We start from the raw sequence: 21,184 nt of genomic DNA, 5'->3' as shown, positions 1-21,184 counted from the left end.
TGTGTGTGTGTAGAGCGATTCAGACTAAACTACTGGACCGATCTTTATGAAATTTGACATGAGAGTTCCTGGGTATGAAATCCCCGAACGTTTTTTTCATTTTTTTGATAAATGTCTTTGATGACGTCATATCCGGCTTTTCGTGAAAGTTGAGGCGGCACTGTCACGCCCTCATTTTTCAACCAAATTGGTGGAAATTTTGGTCAAGTAATCTTCGACAAAGCCCGGACTTCGGTATTGCATTTCAGCTTGGTGGCTTAAAAATTAATTAATGACTTTGGTCATTAAAAATCTGAAAATTGTAAAAAAAAATAAAAATTTATAAAACGATCCAAATTTACGTTTATCTTATTCTCCATCATTTGCTGATTCCAAAAACATATAAATATGTTATATTCGGATTAAAAACAAGCTCTGAAAATTAAATATATAAAAATTATTATCAAAATTAAATTGTCCAAATCAATTTAAAAACACTTTCATCGTATTCCTTGTCGGTTCCTGATTCCAAAAACATATAGATATGATATGTTTGGATTAAAAACACGCTCAGAAAGTTAAAACAAAGAGAGGCACAGAAAAGCGTGCTATCCTTCTTAGCGCAACTACTACCCCGCTCTTCTTGTCAATTTCACTGCCTTTGCCATGAGCGGTGGACTGACGATGCTACGAGTATACGGTCTTGCTGAAAAATGGCAGCTACTTGACTAAATATTGTATTTTCGCCTTACGCGACTTGTTAGGTTTTGGTAAGGGGCCGAGGTTATTGTGTCGAACTCAGCAGTGAGATCTTCGTTCACAGCATTATCAACTGTACTGGCTCTTGATACGTACTGGGCCGACTTTAGTCTTCTTTCTTCATCGAGGGGCAGCCAGCCAGCCTCTTGATACACTAGTTTGTTTGTGGAGTGTTTTGTGAGATCAAAGATGATTTTGAGTGCAGCCATTTCGGCTCTTTCCAATAGTTTTAGATTCGATTTTGATGCAGCAAAAAATGCTTCTTGACCATAGGTTAAACGGGATCTTATAATGGCTTTCGTAATGTGAAGCAGGCTGTTATTTGAGGCCCAGGTCTCTCGTTTTAACACTTTGAGGAGACTAAGTGCTTTCTTGGCTTTGCCGACAAGGTTTTTGATGTGTGGCCCCCATGTTAGGTTCGGGGTGAAGGTAACGCCAAGGAATTTGACTTAGTTTTTAGGCTCCAGGGGTGTATTGTTGACGATAATGGTGGATTTGTCGTGTACCTTCTTTCTGGTGACAACCATGAATGTTGTCTTTTCGGCGGCGATTTCAAAGCCGTTTGTGTATAAATACTTAACTATTTTGTCTACTGCGTTTTGATATCTCTTCAGGTTAGTTCTGTGTTGAGTTTCTCTTGGTTTGTGATTTGACCACAGAGCCAGGTCGTCCGCATACAGTGAAATCACGGTTCCATCCGTCTTGACTTTGTGAATGTCATGCTGCATGATGCTGAACAATGTCGGGGCAATGACACTGCCCTGAGGGACTCCCATGTTAACTTTGTCTGCTGTGGATACATCTCTGCCTACTCGAACTTCTAGCGTCCTTTCGTTTATAAATTCCTTCACGAAATTGTAGTCTTCCTGATATACCAATGTTTTTCAGTTTTCCAATAGTTTGGTGTGCCAGACTGAATCGTAGGCGCGTTTAATGTCAAAGAAGGTGGCAAACATGGTTTTATTTCTTGCTCGAGTTTTTTGTAATGTGGGCGGCTAGTTTAACAATGTTATCTGTACAGGACCTGGATTTTCTGAAGCCGGCCTGGCACGTTGGGATGATGCCATGTTTATCTAAGTAGTGTTCCAGTCTATTCTTGATAATTCGTTCATAGATCTTACCAATATGGGGGGTGAGAGATTTGGGCCTGTAACTAGATGCTAACTGCTTTGGTTTTCCGTCTTTTGGGATTGCTATCACCAGCGCTTCTTTCCACGCCTTAGGAATTGTGTTGCTTTCATAACAGGATTGGAAAAACTTTAGCAGTATGTCAAGGAGACAGTCAGGGAACTGCTGTATCATTTTATATGAAATTGGATCTTTGCCAGTGGACTTGTTTCCAGTCTTTATGCTTTTTATGGCTTTGGTTAGAGGATGATTTATTGGTAGGGTGTTATCTTCAGCTGGGTGAGTGTAAGTCTGTTGGTGTTCTTCTCTGTATTCCCGCCTGTCTGCTTCAAGGTGTTCAGTCTGACTGGCCCTGGCAAAAGTTGCAGCCAAAAGCTCAGCCTTTTCAAGGTTGTTTGTGGTGAGTTTATTGTCAACTATCAGAGGTCTGTGTTTGATTTTAGTTATCTTTTTCCAAATGTTTCCAGTATCCTGTGGGTTATTTACTTCCTCCTTTACAAACTGGTCCCAGTAATCTCTCTTGGCTTTATGACTGTGCAAGACATGTGACTTTTTGCTTCTCTCATATCATTAACTCTTGATTTGCATCTGTTTCATTCTTCAGGAGGTCTGATGTGGCTCTGTTTCTTGCGTTTTTGGCCTGTTCACAGTCATCATTCCACCAGGGGTTTGGTTCTGTCTTTCTTTTATTTCTGTTGGTGGTGTTTCTTGGGATTGTTACATTAGCTTTTGATATGATGAATTCTCTAATGTTTTCATAAAATGTGTCTTTGCTTTGTGATTCTAACTTGGTTATGTCGCAAGTAGAACATTCTTGTCTAAAGGCCGACCAGTTGGCTCTTTTATAATTAAATTTGGGGAGGCTTGTGTCCTCTGCTAGACCGGGGTTTATGTTATGTAGTGTGAGTAGAATTGGCCTGTGGTCTGAGTGGAGTGTATCGGGAATGATCGTCCAGTCAGCTCTACTCGCTAGTTTTATACTGACAAGGGTTAAATCTATAGCTGTGGCTGACTGTTTGTTATTATCAGGAAGTCTAGTAGGGGAACCGTCATTTAACACAACCATGTCTGAGTCTATTATATGGTCTGCCAAATGACTGTGTGTGTTGTTGTTCTTGAGTTTGTCATCCCAAAGTGCGTGATGGTCATTGAAATCTCCAAGTACCACCCAGCTTTGTGTGTCACTTTTGAGTTCCTTGATCCAATTTGTGTATTCTTCTCGACAACCTGTGGGGTAATAACATTCACAATGTGAGCCTTGCCGCTCCCTTCCATCGTGATCTCAATTGAGCATGTTGAGCCATGAACACCAACGGTGGGTGCGGGAGACATGGTCTCTTAATAGTGAATATCTCGTTTAATATAGATGGCTACATCTGTTTTATTTCTTTTCCCATCTGGTTCTGTAACTGGTGGGTAATAATACCCATCTATTTGTGGGAGTTTGTATTTTGGGACAGTTAAGGACTGTAGGGCTAAAATATATGGTTGTCTTACACTTAAGAACTGTGTGAGGTAATTACGGGTGGTGTTAATACTTCTGCAGTTCCATTGTAATATGCTTAAATTCCTTTTTGGTTTTGGAGATTGTGGATTTTGTTCTGCCCAACACGTTGAGTTAGCCATGAGGAAAACAAGAAACAGAAGAATCACAAAAGACATGTATGTCTGTGTTTGAACATATCCATTATATATTTTGCATTGCCTTACCAAGACCAACAATTTCAGTCTCTGTAAGATCTCTGACACCTAGTGTGGTGAGTGTGAGGAGGGCTGGGCTAGGTTGTTTCTTTCTTTATTTATTTATTTGGTGTTTAACACTAGGTTGTTTAATTGACACATTCTTGCCGGTTAGGTTTCTGTATACCTTTGACATGCATTCCAGGAGGTAACCGGGGTTTTGTTTGAACTGGGCATCGACAATTACAGTCATCATTTGCCCCAGAAAACAATGCAACAACCCCTGGTCTTCTCTTTCAGGACTTGCGTGTCTAGTGCGTATTTTTTCCATAGCAAGAGTGGCCAGTTCCAGCTCTGCTTGGTTTCTTTTCATTTTGTCCTGTTCAATGGCCAGGGAGATTTGCTGGCCAATGCTGGCTTCAATTTTTGTCAGAACCTTCTGTGCAATTTCATCTTCTTGCTTTTGAGCTATTTTGTGTTTTGCGGCTGTAAGGCGGGCCTTTTGTTTTATGACTTCTGCTTTGTCTTTAGTGATTTTCTTGTGGAGAGCCTGCGGCTGTTCGTCAGGTAGAGCCTGTGTGTTTTGGATGGTAACAGTGGGTTTATAGGAAAGGCGACGTCTAGGGGCTGGTCTTGGATGAGAATCCCGTTTGTTGGCTGCTTCCCCTAGTGATTTGGGTTTTGCAATGGATGCAAATGTGGGTTTGAGGGACTCTTCCCTTCTGTAAAAGGCATCATGTATCATAGGGGGGTCAATTTCGGCATGCTTGGCCATCAGTTTAGTTTCATTTTCTGTGAGAAGTTCGTTTTTGGCTCTTCTCAAAGCTTCTGAGAAAGGACTGTAAGAGCAGGCCCTGATTTTGTTTGCACGTTGTCTGAGTCTCTACTCGGGGCACCCTAGGTATGCCGCCGAGTGATCCCCGAGACAGTTAATGCAATGTTTTGGGTTGGTACAAGTGCTGACAGGGTGGCCGTCCTTAGACCCACATCTGGGACAGACTTGGGTTTTGGATCGGCACTGGTCTTTAGAATGTCCGAACCGGTTGCACATGACACAGCGCCTCACAGGAGCCACAAAAGGAGTGACGCGAAACTCCTGGTTCTCGAGGCTCAAGGTTCAAGGTTTCAAGGTTTTATTTCGGCTTTAGGCCCATAGGGCATTTAAGCAAACAAAAATACACAATTAAGTCACACGCACAATGAGAGTGCACGCAGGCATAGCAAACAGTGTATTTAATTAAACACCAAAAGAAAAACATAACACACTAACAAAAAGAAACCACATCTTCATCAACTAGAGCTCTACCTCACAAAATTACGAGAAAAAACAAACTAAACAAAAAACCAAACAGACAAAACCAACAGAATAAGAACCACAACAAAACACAACGATAAGAGTGAATAAGTCTACCCCATCGTGATTGTCAAACACATCAAATATTTTTCTAAGCAAAACTCATTCTTAAACAAACAATAATTATAACAAACGCTATTGTTGGCAGATTCACTTTTCCAGCATTGCAAATATTGGTCTCGCAGTCTTTGTTTTACAAGGCTCTTGAAGACATTTACTGTAAACGGCTGGACAAACCACAAATCTGAAAACCCTAACTGGTTTAATAATGAAAAAACATAAAACAGCCAAGGCAGCTTTATATGTGAACTCTGAAATAAATTCAAATACAAATTTAACATCAAACAAGAAATCTTTCAAATGACATTTTTCAAATCAGGCATCAGGCGATACCAATACACCAATAATCTACACTGGGCTTCTAATTTAATTGGATACTGTCCTAACTCTTCAAAAACCATACACGATGGGGTAGACTAAATTCACTCTTAAAATCATTTTAAAATAGCACAACTGAAATTTTGATACTAAGTCAAGCTTGTTTGTGACTGTGTCAGGCAACACGGCCGTCAGGAAGGTGAGCCGTACTGCCGCTGAAGGGGAGCCATCCTTGTAGGTAAGGCGCCGGGCAACCTTTACCAGCCCAGTATGACCCCCATCAGCTGTGACGGTGACGAACTCCATGTGTAGAATGTCATCGTTGGTGTGTGACCGATCAACACCTTTGATCACTCCTTCTGTAGTTGGAACGGGGATGGAACATTTAATGGGGATCCCGTTTAGAGTCTTCAAGTTTGCGAGCTGTTGTTGTTGTTTAGAACCGTGGCAGCATATCAGCCACTTGTTTTGGGGTAACGGACGAATTAGCAGGACTTCCCCTACGACATGCTTTATCTGCTTGTTTCTTCCCAAACCGAGGCCACTGAAGGTTGCAGGGCCTGTTTTGAGGTCCTCAATGATGCAAGGGAATTGGAAAAACACTGGTTTTGTTTGAGCCGGTTTGTTTATCTTGCCAGTCTGATGATGGCCTTTCTTTTGTTTGTTCGTTTTGGATTGGGCGTAACCGCCTTCGGTTTTCTGAGCAGAGGGCTTTTGGGAAGAAGGTGTCTTGTTTGTTTTGTCCGACAGTTCCGGTTCGGCTGTCTTTTGTTTACGCAAGCGAGCTTTGCGTTTGCGGGCTGTGTGAAAAACCTCATTGTCCGTTGTCTCTGAGGTAGAGTCCGACGGACAATGAGGCTGATCTGAACAGACGCTCTCAGTGCGTGCTCGCTTGCAGGGTGAGCGTGATTGGGTACTTGGGGAGTCAAAATACCCTTGCGGATATCCTCTGTCAAGGTTTGGTAGGCAGGACAGCCTCCCGCGGTTCAGGGTGTTGCTTTCAATGAGAAGCGCTGCACCAGTGTTCTTTGTTTTCTTCTCCTTATCAGAGGCGTCTGATGTGGGGTTCACTTTACTATGTATGCTCGCGCCGTGCCCCGTGGGGTCTTCGCTCCGTGCCGGAGGCGCCGGACACGGTTTGCCACTCTCTGGGTGATTGCCACATCCACTACCTTTTGTTCCCTTGCCAGAAGCGTCTGGTTCGGGAGCATCAGGTTGAGTAATCACCATCTGTCCCGGTGCATGATGCGGGAGGACCAGCTTCAGCCATGCGCCTAGCAGAGCGGAACGAAACAGAACAAATAGACAAGAGTTGGGTGCGCTACACCCCCTTCTTCTGACCTAAACACAAGTTACAAAGCGGAGATAGTCGTGAGGAAAAAATAATCAAACACACACAAACAAAACGGAAGTCAGAAAGAGGATAGAAAGGTTCTAGCTTGGCTTACTGACTTTAGCTTCCAGGCGTTGTTCCACTCCGTGAGACTCCCGAATACAACACCACATCCACAAACAAACACAAATATTCCAAGGGAAATCAGACGAAATCCGGGCACACTGAGGAACAGCTCAAGTAAACAGTGTTTAGGTTTTGGGGGAATCACCACGAGCACAAGGAACGGGCGATCAACGTGAAAAAGACACACAGGAAAAAATGCACCTGCGTTCCGCGGCGAACGGGGGGGGGGGGGGGGGTCCAGGAAACACAGAGTCAATATCTCCAGGATCACACAAACACCACAGAAACACAACAACTACACTACAGCACAGTGACACGGAGGACCAACATCCACATGAAACACAGACACTGTAGCAAAACTGCTGATGACTCTTTCCGCTTTCAGCAAACACAGGGCAGCTGGACGACGGTCAGAGGGTAAGTCACGGTTGGTTACGTTCTGGAGCAGGTTAGAGCAGGTGTGTACAGCCTGTACGGGACTTCAGCCCACATTAGACTAGGGAGTATGCTTGAGTTGTTAATGCGAAAGATTGTGTATGAGTGCGCCTTGTGGTGAGATATGTGCGCGTTATAAATTCTCGTATTATTATTATTATTACATAGGCTAATTAAGCTCACCCATGTACTGTTTCCGCCGTACCTTTCAAGTTCGTGTCTCTTTTATGGCAGTACGGTGATGCTCACTGCTCCCGACAGCTGGCTTTCACATGAAAACCTTGATGTGAATCTATGTACAAGGCAGAATGAATGTTGCAGATGTGTGACGTAAGGGTTTAATTTTTACCTAACTCATTTTGTATATATATTTTTCCCAATAAGACCTGCAGAGATAGAAGCTAGACACTCAGTTTTCAGCATGTGTATGGCAAATCCTTGCAAGTGTCAGACACACGTTGTGTTTCATTAGGTCTGTGTGTGTGTGTGTGTGTGTGTGTGTGTGTGTGTGTGTGTGTGTGTGTGTGTGTGTGTCTGTTTGTGTGTGTGTATTTGTTTGTGTGTGTATGTGTGTGTGTGTGTGTGTGTGTGCGCGTGTGTGTGTGTGTGTGTGTGTGTGTGTGTGCTTGATAGCGAGCGTTCGTGTGTGTATAAATGTCTGTCTGTCTGTCTGTCTCTGTGTGTCTCTTTGTCTCTCAGTCGGTCTCTTCGTCAGGTTATGTTTCTGTGTTGAATTAATGTATCAATGTAGCTTCCTCTCGTGGGACTTTGTCCCTATTTCATGTGATATTGTTCACTACAGGTGGATCTGAGAGACACTGTGGCAGTACACATTGCGACAGCCCATCCTCATTTCGACACTGACGGAACTATGTACAACCTGGGCACTTGTTTCAATCCCACTTCAGCCTACAGCATAGTGTCCATACCGCCACCACAACCCGGTGTAGGTGTGTGTTTAATCCTTCCGCTGACTTCAGCTGACACCCTGCGTAACCTGCTTTACGGGCAGCAAACATTTCAATAAACAACAACAAACACAACAACAGCAAAAACTAAAACATCTGGAGATCCAATTAAGTGCAGACAAAGGGATAAAAAGAACAAAGACACACAAAAAGACAGACAGACAGACAGACAAACAAGCAGACAGAGTAAAACCTGTACACTACCCCCCCCCCCCCCGCATTTGAAGGGGGGAGAGTGTAAAAACAAATGTGTGTTTGTGTGTGGTGTATTCATTTTACATTCATACATGTAATGCGCACAGCACAGTGTACATTTCCAACACATGTATTAATACACTAAGTAATGCTTCATATTCATATATTTACTGCCAGCAAAGAGGTTAAAGATTTGAGTAGCTACCTATTTTATCCACCTTTTATGTATGAGTCCTTTAGCGTCGCCCATTGTGAGTTAATTTCCCAGGATGGGCAGAAGTGGTTGAATTGGACCCCTGCAGCCAAAGTTACTCTGGACATGTTTACTGAAATAAGAAGACCAGATTACGTTGGGTGTATTATTAATGCTGCTGTTCTTGTTATATCTTATTCTTTATGTTGGGGCTTTAGTTATATTTTATTCGTAATGCTGTGGTTTTGTTGTAGGTCTGACCATAATCTGCAAAAATCTCAAGCTGCCATCGGTGTATTAAATTCAGATATCATGAACTTACTCCCTGACCTATTGAAGAAATTGAGTTCCTCTTTTTCATAACTCGATCTCCTGGCAGTCTGATTATGCAGTTAATATAAGGTATGAAAACTACGTAAATTGGATATGTTTCATTCAGTCTGAGGCAGTATAAACAGCACCATAGCCGTGTGTGAAACATTCCTGCCGCTGCTGGTTTAAACAATGTTTCATTACTGTTTAATATTAATGAAATTTACATACGTTTAAACAAATATGAAAACAATAACAAGCCTACATTCACACCTCTCTTCTCTTCATTCGGGGACATCCTAGTCAAATCTTGACATTTTTGTCAATTTAAAAAAGCACTTTGTCCTCCTGTTTGGCCATTTTTAATTCGCATTTTTGTACATCGCAGACGGGGCAGAAGCGTTCAAGCAAGCGACTCTACTGACTGCTATTCCTTCACGGTTCAACATGCACATCAGTTACAATCACAGCTTTGGCATGTCCGAGAACTTCTTTGTGGTACTGGAACAGCCGATCACACTCAACATTCTGAAGGTGGTCACCACCAATTGGCGACGGGAAGGATTTGCTTCCAACTTCGTCAAGTTCCCAGAGGAAACGGTGGGTGGCAGTGGTAGAAAGTAACAATAACAGTAACAAGCACCTTTATGGTTTCCCATAAAACCATTTATGTTCTGAATTTGCTTGTGCTAACAACCCAAGGGAGACAACCACTTCACACAATCATACTATGAAACAAGCCAACACTGTGATTGCTGATGTTGTCGCTGGATCTACCCAGCGACTGCATTTTTGAGAAAACCAACGTATTTATACATATCATCAATCAAAAATGCATACTGTTTAGCACCAAATTGTTCGGATACATAATCATCATGTAGGCAACATAAAGTACCCGAAATTGTGAGAGTATCCGGTCGAATAGATGGACAAGCACATTTTTGTCCATGAAAGTGTATATGTTATGTACAGTAAATTGTCAAAACCCGGAAATTTACAAAATCCCTGACCATCTCATTCCATTAGAATGGAAAATTGTCTTTGACTCATCTGAATTAAACCGTATACATGTACCTGTAACAACACATGCAGGTAGAAGTAGATGCATCGAGGTCGTACTATAGTTGCCTGCACGTCACCCTCTTTTGTTTTAGAAAAGAAAGGCAAAGGGGGAGGGTGTAGGGGCAGTAATTGTGTAAGGAGGGTTGGACAAGAGGACGACTTTTTTTTTTTTCCCCAAAATTTTGATCAATCAATAAACACGTGATAACAAACATGGTAACTGTGTGTTTTCTGTTTGTACACATAATTTCTAATTTACATGCTTTACCTTAAATCAGAGACAATAAACAATTTGTTTCTAATTAATAAAACGTCAGACTAACGAAATCTCAAAACAACATGATTTCCAAAAATAATTTCCAGTGTTAATCGTGAATCGGTTTTTTAAAAAATGCTTACGCACATCTTTGCGATTAAAATAATATGATTAATCTTCTTCATATTCACAAGAGGACGACTTGATTATGAAGACGGAAGAAGTGACTAGCATAAGAGACGGAAAGAATAAGATTAGAGAGAAGGATGCTGGAACAAGCTGAAAGTGTTCAGAGGATTGTTTTCTTAAATTCTCATTCCAAACTGAGAAAATTGGTACAAAACATAAATATATGCGAAATTAAGAGGAGTAAAAATTCCCTGTGGAGCAATATCTATCCTGGCCATTTTCATCCCTTTTCAAGGTGATAAGTTCACAGTTGAAACTGTTTCGGTCATAATTATGACGTGTGCAGATGTTGCCAGTGCAATGGAGGCTGCAGATGTTTCTGTGTCAACAATATCTGTTTTCTCTAATTGTAGCTGTTTTTTTCTGGGTTCAGATCATCTTTGTGTGTGTGTGTGTGTGTGTGTGTGTGTGTGTGTGTGTGTGTGTGTGTGTGTGTGTGTGTGTGTGTGTGTATCTTTGTGTGTGTGTGTGTGTGTGTGTGTGTGTGTGTGTGTGTGTGTTTGCGTGTGCGTGTGTGTGTGTGTGTGTGTTTGTGCGTGCGTGTATGTGTGTTTACACAAAAAGCTCCCAAACTGAATTTTACTTAGAAGACTTGGTGATTAGATGGTACAAGCTATATCTGCTTTATTCTATGTTCAGCAAATCAGATAGTGTAGATTGATTCTGAGACAGTAAATATCAAGTTCACTTACTGATCAGCAGTTCATCTTTGTACTGCTGACATATATTCTTCGAACTAATTGTAATCGTGCAAAATTGTTTTGTTTGATAGATGCCATTTAAAAAAAATCAAGTCAGAAAGTATAATTTGTTCCTGAAAGTGTAGTTATTGAGTGTATTATTGACGCCCATATTCATCTTTGCTCGTTAACTAAGAAACGAACTACTATACTGGACAAAAAAATAATGTTGGACAGATTGCCTTCAACGTCATCCGCCGCTCGGATAACTCACTGCTGCCTGTGACGTTTCAAGCAGACACAACATTCTGCTTTCACTTCGTCAACTGCTACGAAGTTGAGGAACATCTGGTGGTGGACTTCTGTGGCTACGAGGACATCAACATCATTGACGACTTGTACCTGAAGAATGTCATGAGTGCTGAATACAAAGCCAAGATTCCGCCAGCAACCTTCCGCCGTTACGTTTTGCCCTACAATGTGACGGAGGTGAGTATCAATCAATCAATATGAAGCTTTTATCGCGCGTATTCCGTGGGTACAGTTCTAAGCGCAGGGATTTTTTTCTTTTTTTAATTTTTGTTTTATGCAATTTATATCGCGCACATATTCAAGGCGCAGGGATTTATTTATGCCGTGTGAGATGGAATTTTTTTTACACAATACATCACGCATTCACATCGGCCAGCAGATCGCAGCCATTTCGGCGCATATCCTACTTTTTCACGGCCTATTATTCCAAGTCACACGGGTATATATTTTGGTGGACATTTTTATCTATGCCTATACAATTTTGCCACGAAAGACCCTTTTGTCAATCGTGGGATCTTTAACGTGCACACCCCAATGTAGTGTACACGAAGGGACCTCGGTTTTTCGTCTCATCCGAAAGACTAGCACTTGAACCCACCATCTAAGTTAGGAAAGGGGGGAGAAAATTGCTAACGCCCTGACCCACTGGCAGGATCGAACTCGCAACCTCTCGCTTCCGAGCGCAAGTGCGTTACCACTCAGCCACCCAGTCCACATCGGCACATATAGTGGAATCATGCCCTGTTTGCTATAAGCCTGTCCTTAACGGGGCGAAGTCGACTTCGCGAAGTATTGTTCACGAAGCTGGCCGCACAAAGCTTTTAGCACAGAGTTTTCTGTAAAGTGACTTCTCGAACTCTTCGCAAAGTCGACTTCGGGCTAAAATTAATTATACTAGGACCGCCTTTAAGACCTCCTTCTTTTGAGACCATGCTTTCTCAGATGTTCTGTTTATACCTGCATGTCAACTCACTTCCGTTAAAGGTTCCGTATCTCAATTTTCTCAGTTTGGATAGCCTTTAAAGGTGGACACAATTGTATTGTTTTGACGCCTAGAGCTATCTTAGTTTTGACAAAACAAAACGTTCAGCCGAACAGTTGAACAACTGCCTCCATCTAGACAAAGACTTTTTTTCCTCTCTCCATTCTGCCCTTTTTTGTTTCATGGGTGAATTTTAGCATCATGTAGCAACAGACAGTTTACTCACTCTGTAATTGTGACATGTACCATTTTGTGAGGAATATGAGTTGGTGCTATCGTTATTGTTGATAACCTGGAACATTTATTCATTTACAAAACAAAACGTTCTGAATTTTGGATTATTGTTATTGTTGGATATACATTCCAATAACTTCATTTGAATACATTAATTCCAATTTAATTTTCCATTAGTCAAAACTTGCCTGTGAATATAAAAGGGATCAACTGCATGTATGATTTTCACTGCTATTGTGTCTGTAGCATGTAGCTTACTAAATTAAACCTCAACTGTTGTTGATATCATTTAGGCAGAGGATGACGTCAACCTTGTCCAAGTAGCGGGATCCAAAGCCACTGCCTACATGAAAACACCAGGAATCATTCATCTCACTCCAGACTACATCACAGACGGTATGATACTAGTCCTATATGTATCTGTCTGTTTGTGCATCTGCAAACACTGTACAGTGTGTGTGTGTGTGTGTGTGTGTGTGTGTGTGTGTGTGCGTGTGTGTGTGCGTGTGTGCGTGTGTGTGTGTATGTGTGTTTGTGTGTGTGTGTGTGTGCGTGTGGTGTTTGTAGTGTAGTGTAGTGTACCTGTAGTGTGGTGTGTGTGTGTGTGTGTGTGTGTGTGTGTGTGTGTGTGTGTGTGTGTGTGTGTGTGTGTGTGTGAGTGAGTGTGTGTATTTTTATTTGCATTTGTGCGCATGCATGTTTGTCGTCTGATGTTTGTTGTTCTTCGGATGGTTAAGTTTCAACGTTGTTTCCTTTTGTCATAGTGGTCTCATGTTCTTTATTCCAGGTACAAAATTAGAATATGACACATTCTTCCACTTTCAGACAAAATTAGGCTAGAATTGCCTCGAATCAACTACCAGATGTGCAATGGCAAGAAATACCGCTACGCCTATGGGACTTCAATTTTGATGGCGGAAGAGAGGGTACGTACTTTTGTATTTGGTTTAACCATAGGTATATGATCTTACATGTTTCTATTATCATTCATTAATCGGCTCTGTCAACGCCCGTTTTGTTACCGCTTGCTGCCATTTATATAAGCCTAATAAACTTGCCATAGAGTTTGATCGTCCCGAACGAATTCTTCACAATCTCCAAAACCGTTGGGAATTCTGAATAATGAAAACCTTTCGTAAAATGACGTCAGCACCCTTCGGCGATTGGTCAATGCATTTTGGAGCTGGACTGCCAACATAATGTCGGTCACACTGGAAATGATTGGCACTTGAGCCTTGCCGTTCAAACTGATACGAGGTTAATGGGAGCAAAAGTCCAACTATCAACTAAACGTATGTCGAACAATGAGATCGACAGAACGTACAGTACACAAATACGAACAGAGAAACTCGGAAACGACGAGTCGATACCGTGATACCCATGCTCTAGGACTGTCAACATTTCTCTTTCTAATCCTGAGAACAGTGAGCCGGAGAAGCTCAATCGGTAGAGTTCCAGACAGCCAATTTGTTACGTTGGCTGTCAAGGGTTCGAATCTCTAAGCAGTCAAACAGATTTTTCAATGTTTTTTTAGTTTTTTTTTAGTTTTTTTCTAATTTTTCTTTATTTTTTTAACTCTTTATTCTTGTAGTTTATTTATTTTTTTATTCATTCCAATGGTTTTGAGTGATGTATAGAAGATCGAATTTATCACAAGGTTGCATAACTATCGAGTACTTCCAGTGAACAATTTCCCAGAATTACCCATTCTTTTTTGTTTGTTTAGTAACATCGGCTTGTATTTCTGGTTTAACTTGAGTTTTTTTTAATTTTTTGTCATACTGTTTTATTGCTTGTGCAGCTGATGAAGGTTGACTTGGAGCAGAGGAAGATCGTGGAGTGGAACGAGGTTGGGTACAGTCCTGGAGAACCTGTCTTTGTGCCCAAGCCTGGTGCCAAGGCTGAGGATGACGGTGAGTGGTGTACCTTTGTTAACCCATATCCTACCATGCACGCTTCACACGTGCATTAAAAAAGTTGAAGAATTTAGTGGCAATGAAAGCGAGATTACTTTTGATTTTGATGTGCCGCGATTGCTGATAGAGTTGTCTACCTTTTCAACACCCCTTCCCGCTTCCTGCTTGCAAAACTCACACGTGGAAACATCTTTTCTGCAGCAGACTCGAAAAAATGACTTCGAAATCTTCACGTCAATCTCAGTAAGTGCCATTTATTTACAAAAGCAGTTATTTTGCTAATGCTTGCACTTTTATTTGCATGGACATCTATGGAAAAACATGTTAGATTCGATTTGTGTGTAGGATGAAAGTTCCATGGAACTTTTGATCGAAGTAAAAGGTAACGTCTCTGCACGCTTCAAGCGTGCATGGTAGTGAAAGGCCCCTATATTTAGTGCTGGGCCACGTACGCTTCACGCGTGCATGGTAGCGAGAGACCCCTGGATGTTGTGTACTTACATACTCTATAAACATGCACATAGTAAAATGCTTTTGACTTTCAAATAAACATGCAGTGGCGGCTCCAGTGGTGCGGCGTAGGGGGCACTATTTCTTGTTCTTTTGATGATAATATTGTGTTCTTTTGACGCTATGTTCGTGTCTCTGCTCTCCCCTTGCAGACAACAACACACTGGACCCAAACGACAAGGTCAGCAAAGTCAGGGCATTCCTCTCGATGATCAACGAGAGGTGTCTGTTGTATTTCCCTGAGCAGCAACATCTCTCAATCGATGAGAGCATGGTCCCCTATTTCGGACACCACTCGACAAAACAATTCATCCGAGGGAAGCCAATTAGATTTGGTTTCAAACTGTGGACCCTCGCTGACCCGCTTGGGTACGTTGTTCAATTCGAACCGTACACTAGGGCTGGCGGTGGTCAACCATACGGTCGTCTTGGTCTCGGGGGAACGGTGGTCAAAGATCTGATTTCGGAGCTTCCACAACGCCCTTATCACCTGACGTTTGATAACTTCTTCACATCTCTTCCACTGCTGAGTGATCTTGCGGCTAACGGCATAGGGGCGACAGGAACAATCAGGAAGAACCGCATAGAACACCTGCCCAATGAGAGATGCCACCCGGTTCGCCAAAGAAGACCGTGGTGCCCTTGACTTCCGTCATGACCGACGCAGCAACGTACTGGTTGTGGAATGGAACGACAACAGTGTAGTGACCGCGGCGAGCAACTGCGATCGTGTGATGCCGCTTGCGTGAGTTCGGCGCTGGTCAAGAGCACAACGTCAGTTTGTTCAGATACAGCAGCCAGATCTGATCAGAGTGTACAACGCAACCATGGGTGGAGTTGACAGGGCAGATCAAAATATCAATGCCTATCGGATCTCTTTGCGCACCAAAAAGTGGTGGTGGCCATATTTTGCACATGTGCTGGAACTCGTGATGCAGAATGCGTGGCTGTTGTTCCGGAGAACAGATGCACACACCGCCGAGCCTCTCGACTTTCTTGCCTTCCGGCGACGCATTGTGCAAGTCTACCTGATGCGGCATGGAGCCATTGCCATGCCACGGCGTGCTGCTCGACTTGCTCTGCCTGCCGTCCACAGAGTGCCAGACGAAGTCAGGTTTGATGGCGTCGCCGTCGGTCATTTCGCTGGTCCATCGCAGACAACAAAGCGGTGCGCACTGTGCAAGAAGAACACCAAGAAACTCTGCCTGAAATGCACAGTTGGACTTCACAATCAGTGCTTCAATGCGTTTCACGGCATCCACTGAGATGACGCTCTGCTCAACCTGCCATGTCTACAGAGCTCAAAGTTGAAACTTATGAGTTTGAGGAACTATTTGCGAACTGTAGGTCTTGTCATCACTACTTTGTGTTTGTTCGTATCATTTGTTTGTGAAGTTTTGGAGATAAAAAAAATAACACGTACCAGGCCTCTTGATACCATGCACTCTCTGAGCGTGCATCATGAGAACACTTATACGTACCCGTTGGCTACCATGCACTCTTCAAGCGTGCGTCCTCAAAAACTCATAAGAAAAATAAAAGTTCAAATGTTATGATTATATTTGTGTTATAGAGTGTGTTTGTGATGGTAAAAAGCGAAAACAAATCAAAATTATCTAAAAAAAAAAATGTTGGTAGGATATGGGTTAAATGGCTTAAAAAATCATTAGTCTATAATAGACGAATTCCCTTGTCGGGTTTTTATTGTTGTGAAAGAGTGACCCCTAGGTAAGAAGAAAACCATGTGGGTGCCTCTCAGTGTTATGCACCTGACAAACAATTAAACTTGCAATCGTCAATGGCTTCACACATGTGTATAGATTGATAGACAATGGTTCACTGGCACAGACCCCAAGCTCACTGTATACAACTACTGGAAACCCATGCCTGTCGGGTCACATTCCTGTTCCAGACTCTCCTCGCCTCGCCTACCATACCAACCAAAGCCGGTGGCCAAAGCCTATGATTACATGTATAATTATAAAATTGTTGGGGCACTCCGTCACCATTAGTTCTGTGGCAGAATGTTACAGACTTTCACTGTCAAAAGCATTGCACCAGCCTGCTTAAATCTCTGTGAATGGAATCAGTCGTACATTTTATGGAGGCACCCCCCCCCCAAAATGTAATTCTGAATTAATATAACAGCTGACCTGCTGAAGGCAAATGTATAATAGACGAATGTTGTTTTTCTCTGAATTGTGTTTCAGGTGTGATCCTTTCTCCAGTGTTGAGTAACCTTCCCAACACCCCATCCTACCTACTGGTTCTGGACGCCAAGACCTTTAAAGAAGTGGGACGCGCCATTGCACCTTGCGACGTCAAAATGGCAATGTCCTTCCATGGTTCTTTTGTGGAGGGGCAGGACTTCGGCAGTAAGTCATCCGCACCTGCAGAGTCAGCTCACACCGACTAGTTCGATTCGATCAATTCCAGACAGCTGCAATCTCAGCTTGAATCTAAACTTTATTTCAAGGCTGTCCATAAGATCCTTCACCGTGCTTCGTGGGTCGTGGACGACCCAGAGCCTCACAAAATCCTCTTTATCTCTGAAACGATTTGGAGTTTTTGATTGAGACTTCTTGTCATCTCCCAGCACCATACGACCACCCCGTTGCCCAACTTTTAAAAGAGTATCTTTGTAAACAAAACAAAAAAACGATGACGTAATTTGAACTACATAGTCCGGATGATGTGAGTCGTGGACGACCCATATGGAACTACGTAAGGAATTGCACGTTGTTTATCCTTATTCGGATGGCGTGGGTCGTGTATGACTCATACTCTGCAAAGAGGAGGCAAAATGTTTATCCCTATTCGGATGGCGTGGGTCGTGTACGACCCATACTTTTTACGTTGAATCTATCATCATCCGGACTGTGTAGTCCAAAGCGTGATCCAGTGAAGGTTTGCGAAGTCTTGTTGCCAACAATTTAGTGCCAAAGCTTTTGTGTAGCCAGCTTCCTGAAGTAGACTAGACAAAGTCCACTTTGCCCAACTGGTGAGAGGATTTAGGGACTGTAAAGGTTGATACTAATTGGGCAAAGCTCGCTGCACGACGCTTTAGCACTAAAGTTTCAGTAAAAAGAATTAGCGAAGTCAACTTTGGGATCAGTTAAGGTCATCAGTTAAGGTCATCAGTTAAGGACACCTCCCAATAAAGGATTGCTTCTGTATAGTCCCGTTGTCTGCCATCTTTATTAAAATATACTTTGTCATGAAAGCCCACCTGCAATGTAGGGGCACTGTTGGCTGATCCGAAGTATGTCCTTTCATCGTTTTCAGAAGATTGTTTTTCCTGACATATTGTATCTGAAGTTGGCAACTGGCGCAATGGCCTGGTGGATAAGATGCCAGCCTTCCAAAAGGAAGGTTGTGGGTTTGAACCCTGGCCGCGCCTGGTGGGTTAAGGGTGGAGATTTTTACGATCTCCCAGGTCAACTTATGTGCAGACCTGCTATAGTAATTATCGCCAAATGCGCATGGAAAATACCAAAGGGGCGTATGGCTGCCTTATTGGCAGGGTAAAAATGATCATATACGAACAAAACGAGGGAGTTTCAGCCCATGAACAAAGAAGAAGAGGTCTGAAGTTGGCATAATTAGCTCTTCCATCATTTTGAGTTTGGTTTCACCTGACAAGATTGAGGTCTTTCTCGTTTCAGATTATTTACAGAGATGTTTCTTCAAATGTGTAACAATTGTGTTTAAACGTTCGCAATATGTCATTCCTTTTTTCTTCTCATTTTATTCGTTTTTATCTGCATATTGGCTTGACCTTGATTGTGTAGCTTTTACGTTTCCGCGCGGGTGGGGATCTTTAATTGGTGTCATATCATCAAGAGACTATGACATTGAAATTTAACACTTGTCATAGGCAACAATCACTGATTCATCTCTCCTCATATGTATCTTGCTTTTCGATTTACCACTGGTGGTGCTTACCCTAGCTAACCCCAACGCAACTTCCTGTACTTTTCTAGTCATTTTTACATAACACTGTGTTTATTTTTATTTGCAAACATCTTTCTTTACACTTTCCTGGCCGTGGGAATGCTGGTTTTATTCCTTTTAACCGCAGACATGAGCCTCAATTGCTCCTGGATTAATGAATGCGTGTTTAAGGCATTAAAGAATTTTTTGTATGTATAATTCTGGTGACTGCAACTTTAAATTTGTGTTGCTTCTTTATGTTTATCTTTCATTCCCCAAGGTAGGGAAATTCTTAAAAGTAATTGGGTGAAAAGGTGAATTTGTATTTCAGCTGCATTCTTACCTAGTCAAGATGACAATATGCCAAATTTGGAAGGTTGATGTCACAAGTGCTAAATGTGTATCTTTGCCAACATAGTTTTTGCTAAACTGTACACTGTTTTGTGTGATTTAAATTACATGATCAAGTCTGCTGTGTGCTGAGAGAGTACTACAGTATTACAAATTCAATTTATACATGTCGACTTTTCATATGGAGCATTAAATCACATATGGAACTGTGCAATAATTTTAAACTATTATTTTACCTGTATAGTATCACAGTTCATATTATAAGCATATTCTATTTCGGTATTCTTTTCTTTGTCTTTCAGTGGACATTAGCACTCGACAAATTTCCATTGATAACATTTTCTTTTATATTTATCAGTGCTAGTCTGTTGTGGAAAATATTATGTGCACTGTATACAAAGTGATGAAATACTACATGTATTCTCATTTTCAGATCTGCTCTTTTAATACATCCATTTTTACATTGTAAATGAATTATATGATCTGCTTGGCTTCAAGTTTGAGAATCCACATGGTATTAATCTTCAAGAACAAATTCCATGTTACAAAATGTGATTTAAATACCATTCATTTATGGTTAATTAAGTCAATACCGAACAAATATAGTAAACGAGTACAGTAGTACTTTCTTTTTTTCTAAACCTTGTGCCATACGTTGTTGTTGTTTTGGGTTTTGTTGTTGTTGTTTGTGTGCAAGTTTGACATATAGTCAATGTTAAACATGTTGAAAACATCCTACGTTGTCTTAAAGTGTACTCAGGTTTATAATTGCGATATATATATATCAGTAGCTGTCATTTGATTTTAAACATTCAACAATTAGCATTCCCTGTTTTTTTCTGTTTTGTTTTTACTGTTGTTATTTTTCTTGTTGTTGTTATTGTGTGTGTGCTTGTTTGTCATCTACTCAAATTTGACAAATAGTCAGTTTTACACAAGCAGAAAAAAATTCCCACATTGTTTTAAAGTTTAATTGCATATCACAATTACTTGTACATGTATACTCAAGTTTATAATCATGATAAGACAGTACGTGGTCACTGTTTTGTTTTTAATATGATTTCCAACTTTGTTTAAATTGCAGAATGAACTTTTATGCTTTACAGTTTTAATTTAATCTTGGTGCATTTACTTATTACTACATATTGTCTGTGTAATACACTTGAACACTTACTCTTGAGATTAATTCTTCCAGAATAGAACAGACATGCTATCTGAAAGAAAAACGTATAACTATATACCTTGAAGAGATTTCCTTTTCTTCTTCACATAATTTCTTCATTAGCAATAACTGATCATTTGCTGTGATTATTTTGGTGATTAATAAACTGCATTTTGTTACTCAAGTTGGTTTTTTTGTTTTTTGGTTTTTGCTGCAGGTATTGCCTTCCTCTCCGTTTGACCTACACCCCCCGCCACACCCACAAACAAACACCCTCATGACTTAGTATAATTATTGCTTTGTTTTTGTTATCAATAAAAGGGACTGTCTCTCTACTGAGTTGCTTTCTACATTGACAATTAGACTTGTTAGAAATGTTTCTCTCACTTTCTTTTCCCTCTCTCACTTTCTTTCTATCTCCCTCTCCTTTCTGTCTTGCTCTCTCACTCTGTGAATGAACACAATTCTTTTGATCCTTTATAACGCATTTAATACCCACACTGTGGAAGCTGGATTCATGTCAGCCAATGTCCACTCACACAAAAGATTTCACCACAGTGCAATGAAAAGAAAATGTAGAAAGCATGCATTTAATAGAGTACATTCAATAAAAATAAAAAAATAAATAAACGGTATACATTCTTTCTTTCTTTATTTGGTGTTTATAAACATCGTTTTCAACCGTTCAAGGTTATATCGCGTCGGGGAAAGGGGGGAGAGGGGATAGAGCCACTTGTCAATTGTTTCTTGTTCACAA

At 41.4% G+C, this 21,184-nt stretch overlaps 1 protein-coding gene across 1 annotated transcript in view; it reads left to right on the top strand.

Moving 5' to 3' along the window:
* LOC138967033 (beta,beta-carotene 15,15'-dioxygenase-like) overlaps positions 1-21,053 on the top strand; it is a 27,426-nt gene extending 6,373 nt beyond the window's left edge. Inside the window, exons 5-11 of the mRNA XM_070339489.1 lie at positions 7,975-8,122; positions 9,229-9,440; positions 11,265-11,516; positions 12,849-12,951; positions 13,381-13,481; positions 14,357-14,468; positions 17,192-21,053. Coding sequence (XP_070195590.1) covers positions 7,975-8,122; positions 9,229-9,440; positions 11,265-11,516; positions 12,849-12,951; positions 13,381-13,481; positions 14,357-14,468; positions 17,192-17,397 — 1,134 coding nt within the window. The 3' untranslated portion in view covers positions 17,398-21,053. The remainder of the gene's footprint in view (positions 1-7,974; positions 8,123-9,228; positions 9,441-11,264; positions 11,517-12,848; positions 12,952-13,380; positions 13,482-14,356; positions 14,469-17,191) is intronic.
* The last annotated feature ends 131 nt before the right edge of the window (positions 21,054-21,184 follow it).

The sequence above is a fragment of the Littorina saxatilis genome, linkage group LG5, assembly GCF_037325665.1.
Source record: "Littorina saxatilis isolate snail1 linkage group LG5, US_GU_Lsax_2.0, whole genome shotgun sequence".
Lineage (NCBI taxonomy): Eukaryota > Metazoa > Mollusca > Gastropoda > Littorinimorpha > Littorinidae > Littorina > Littorina saxatilis.
The sequence above is the reverse complement of the archived record's forward strand: the minus strand, read 5'-3'. Positions and strand labels throughout refer to the sequence as shown.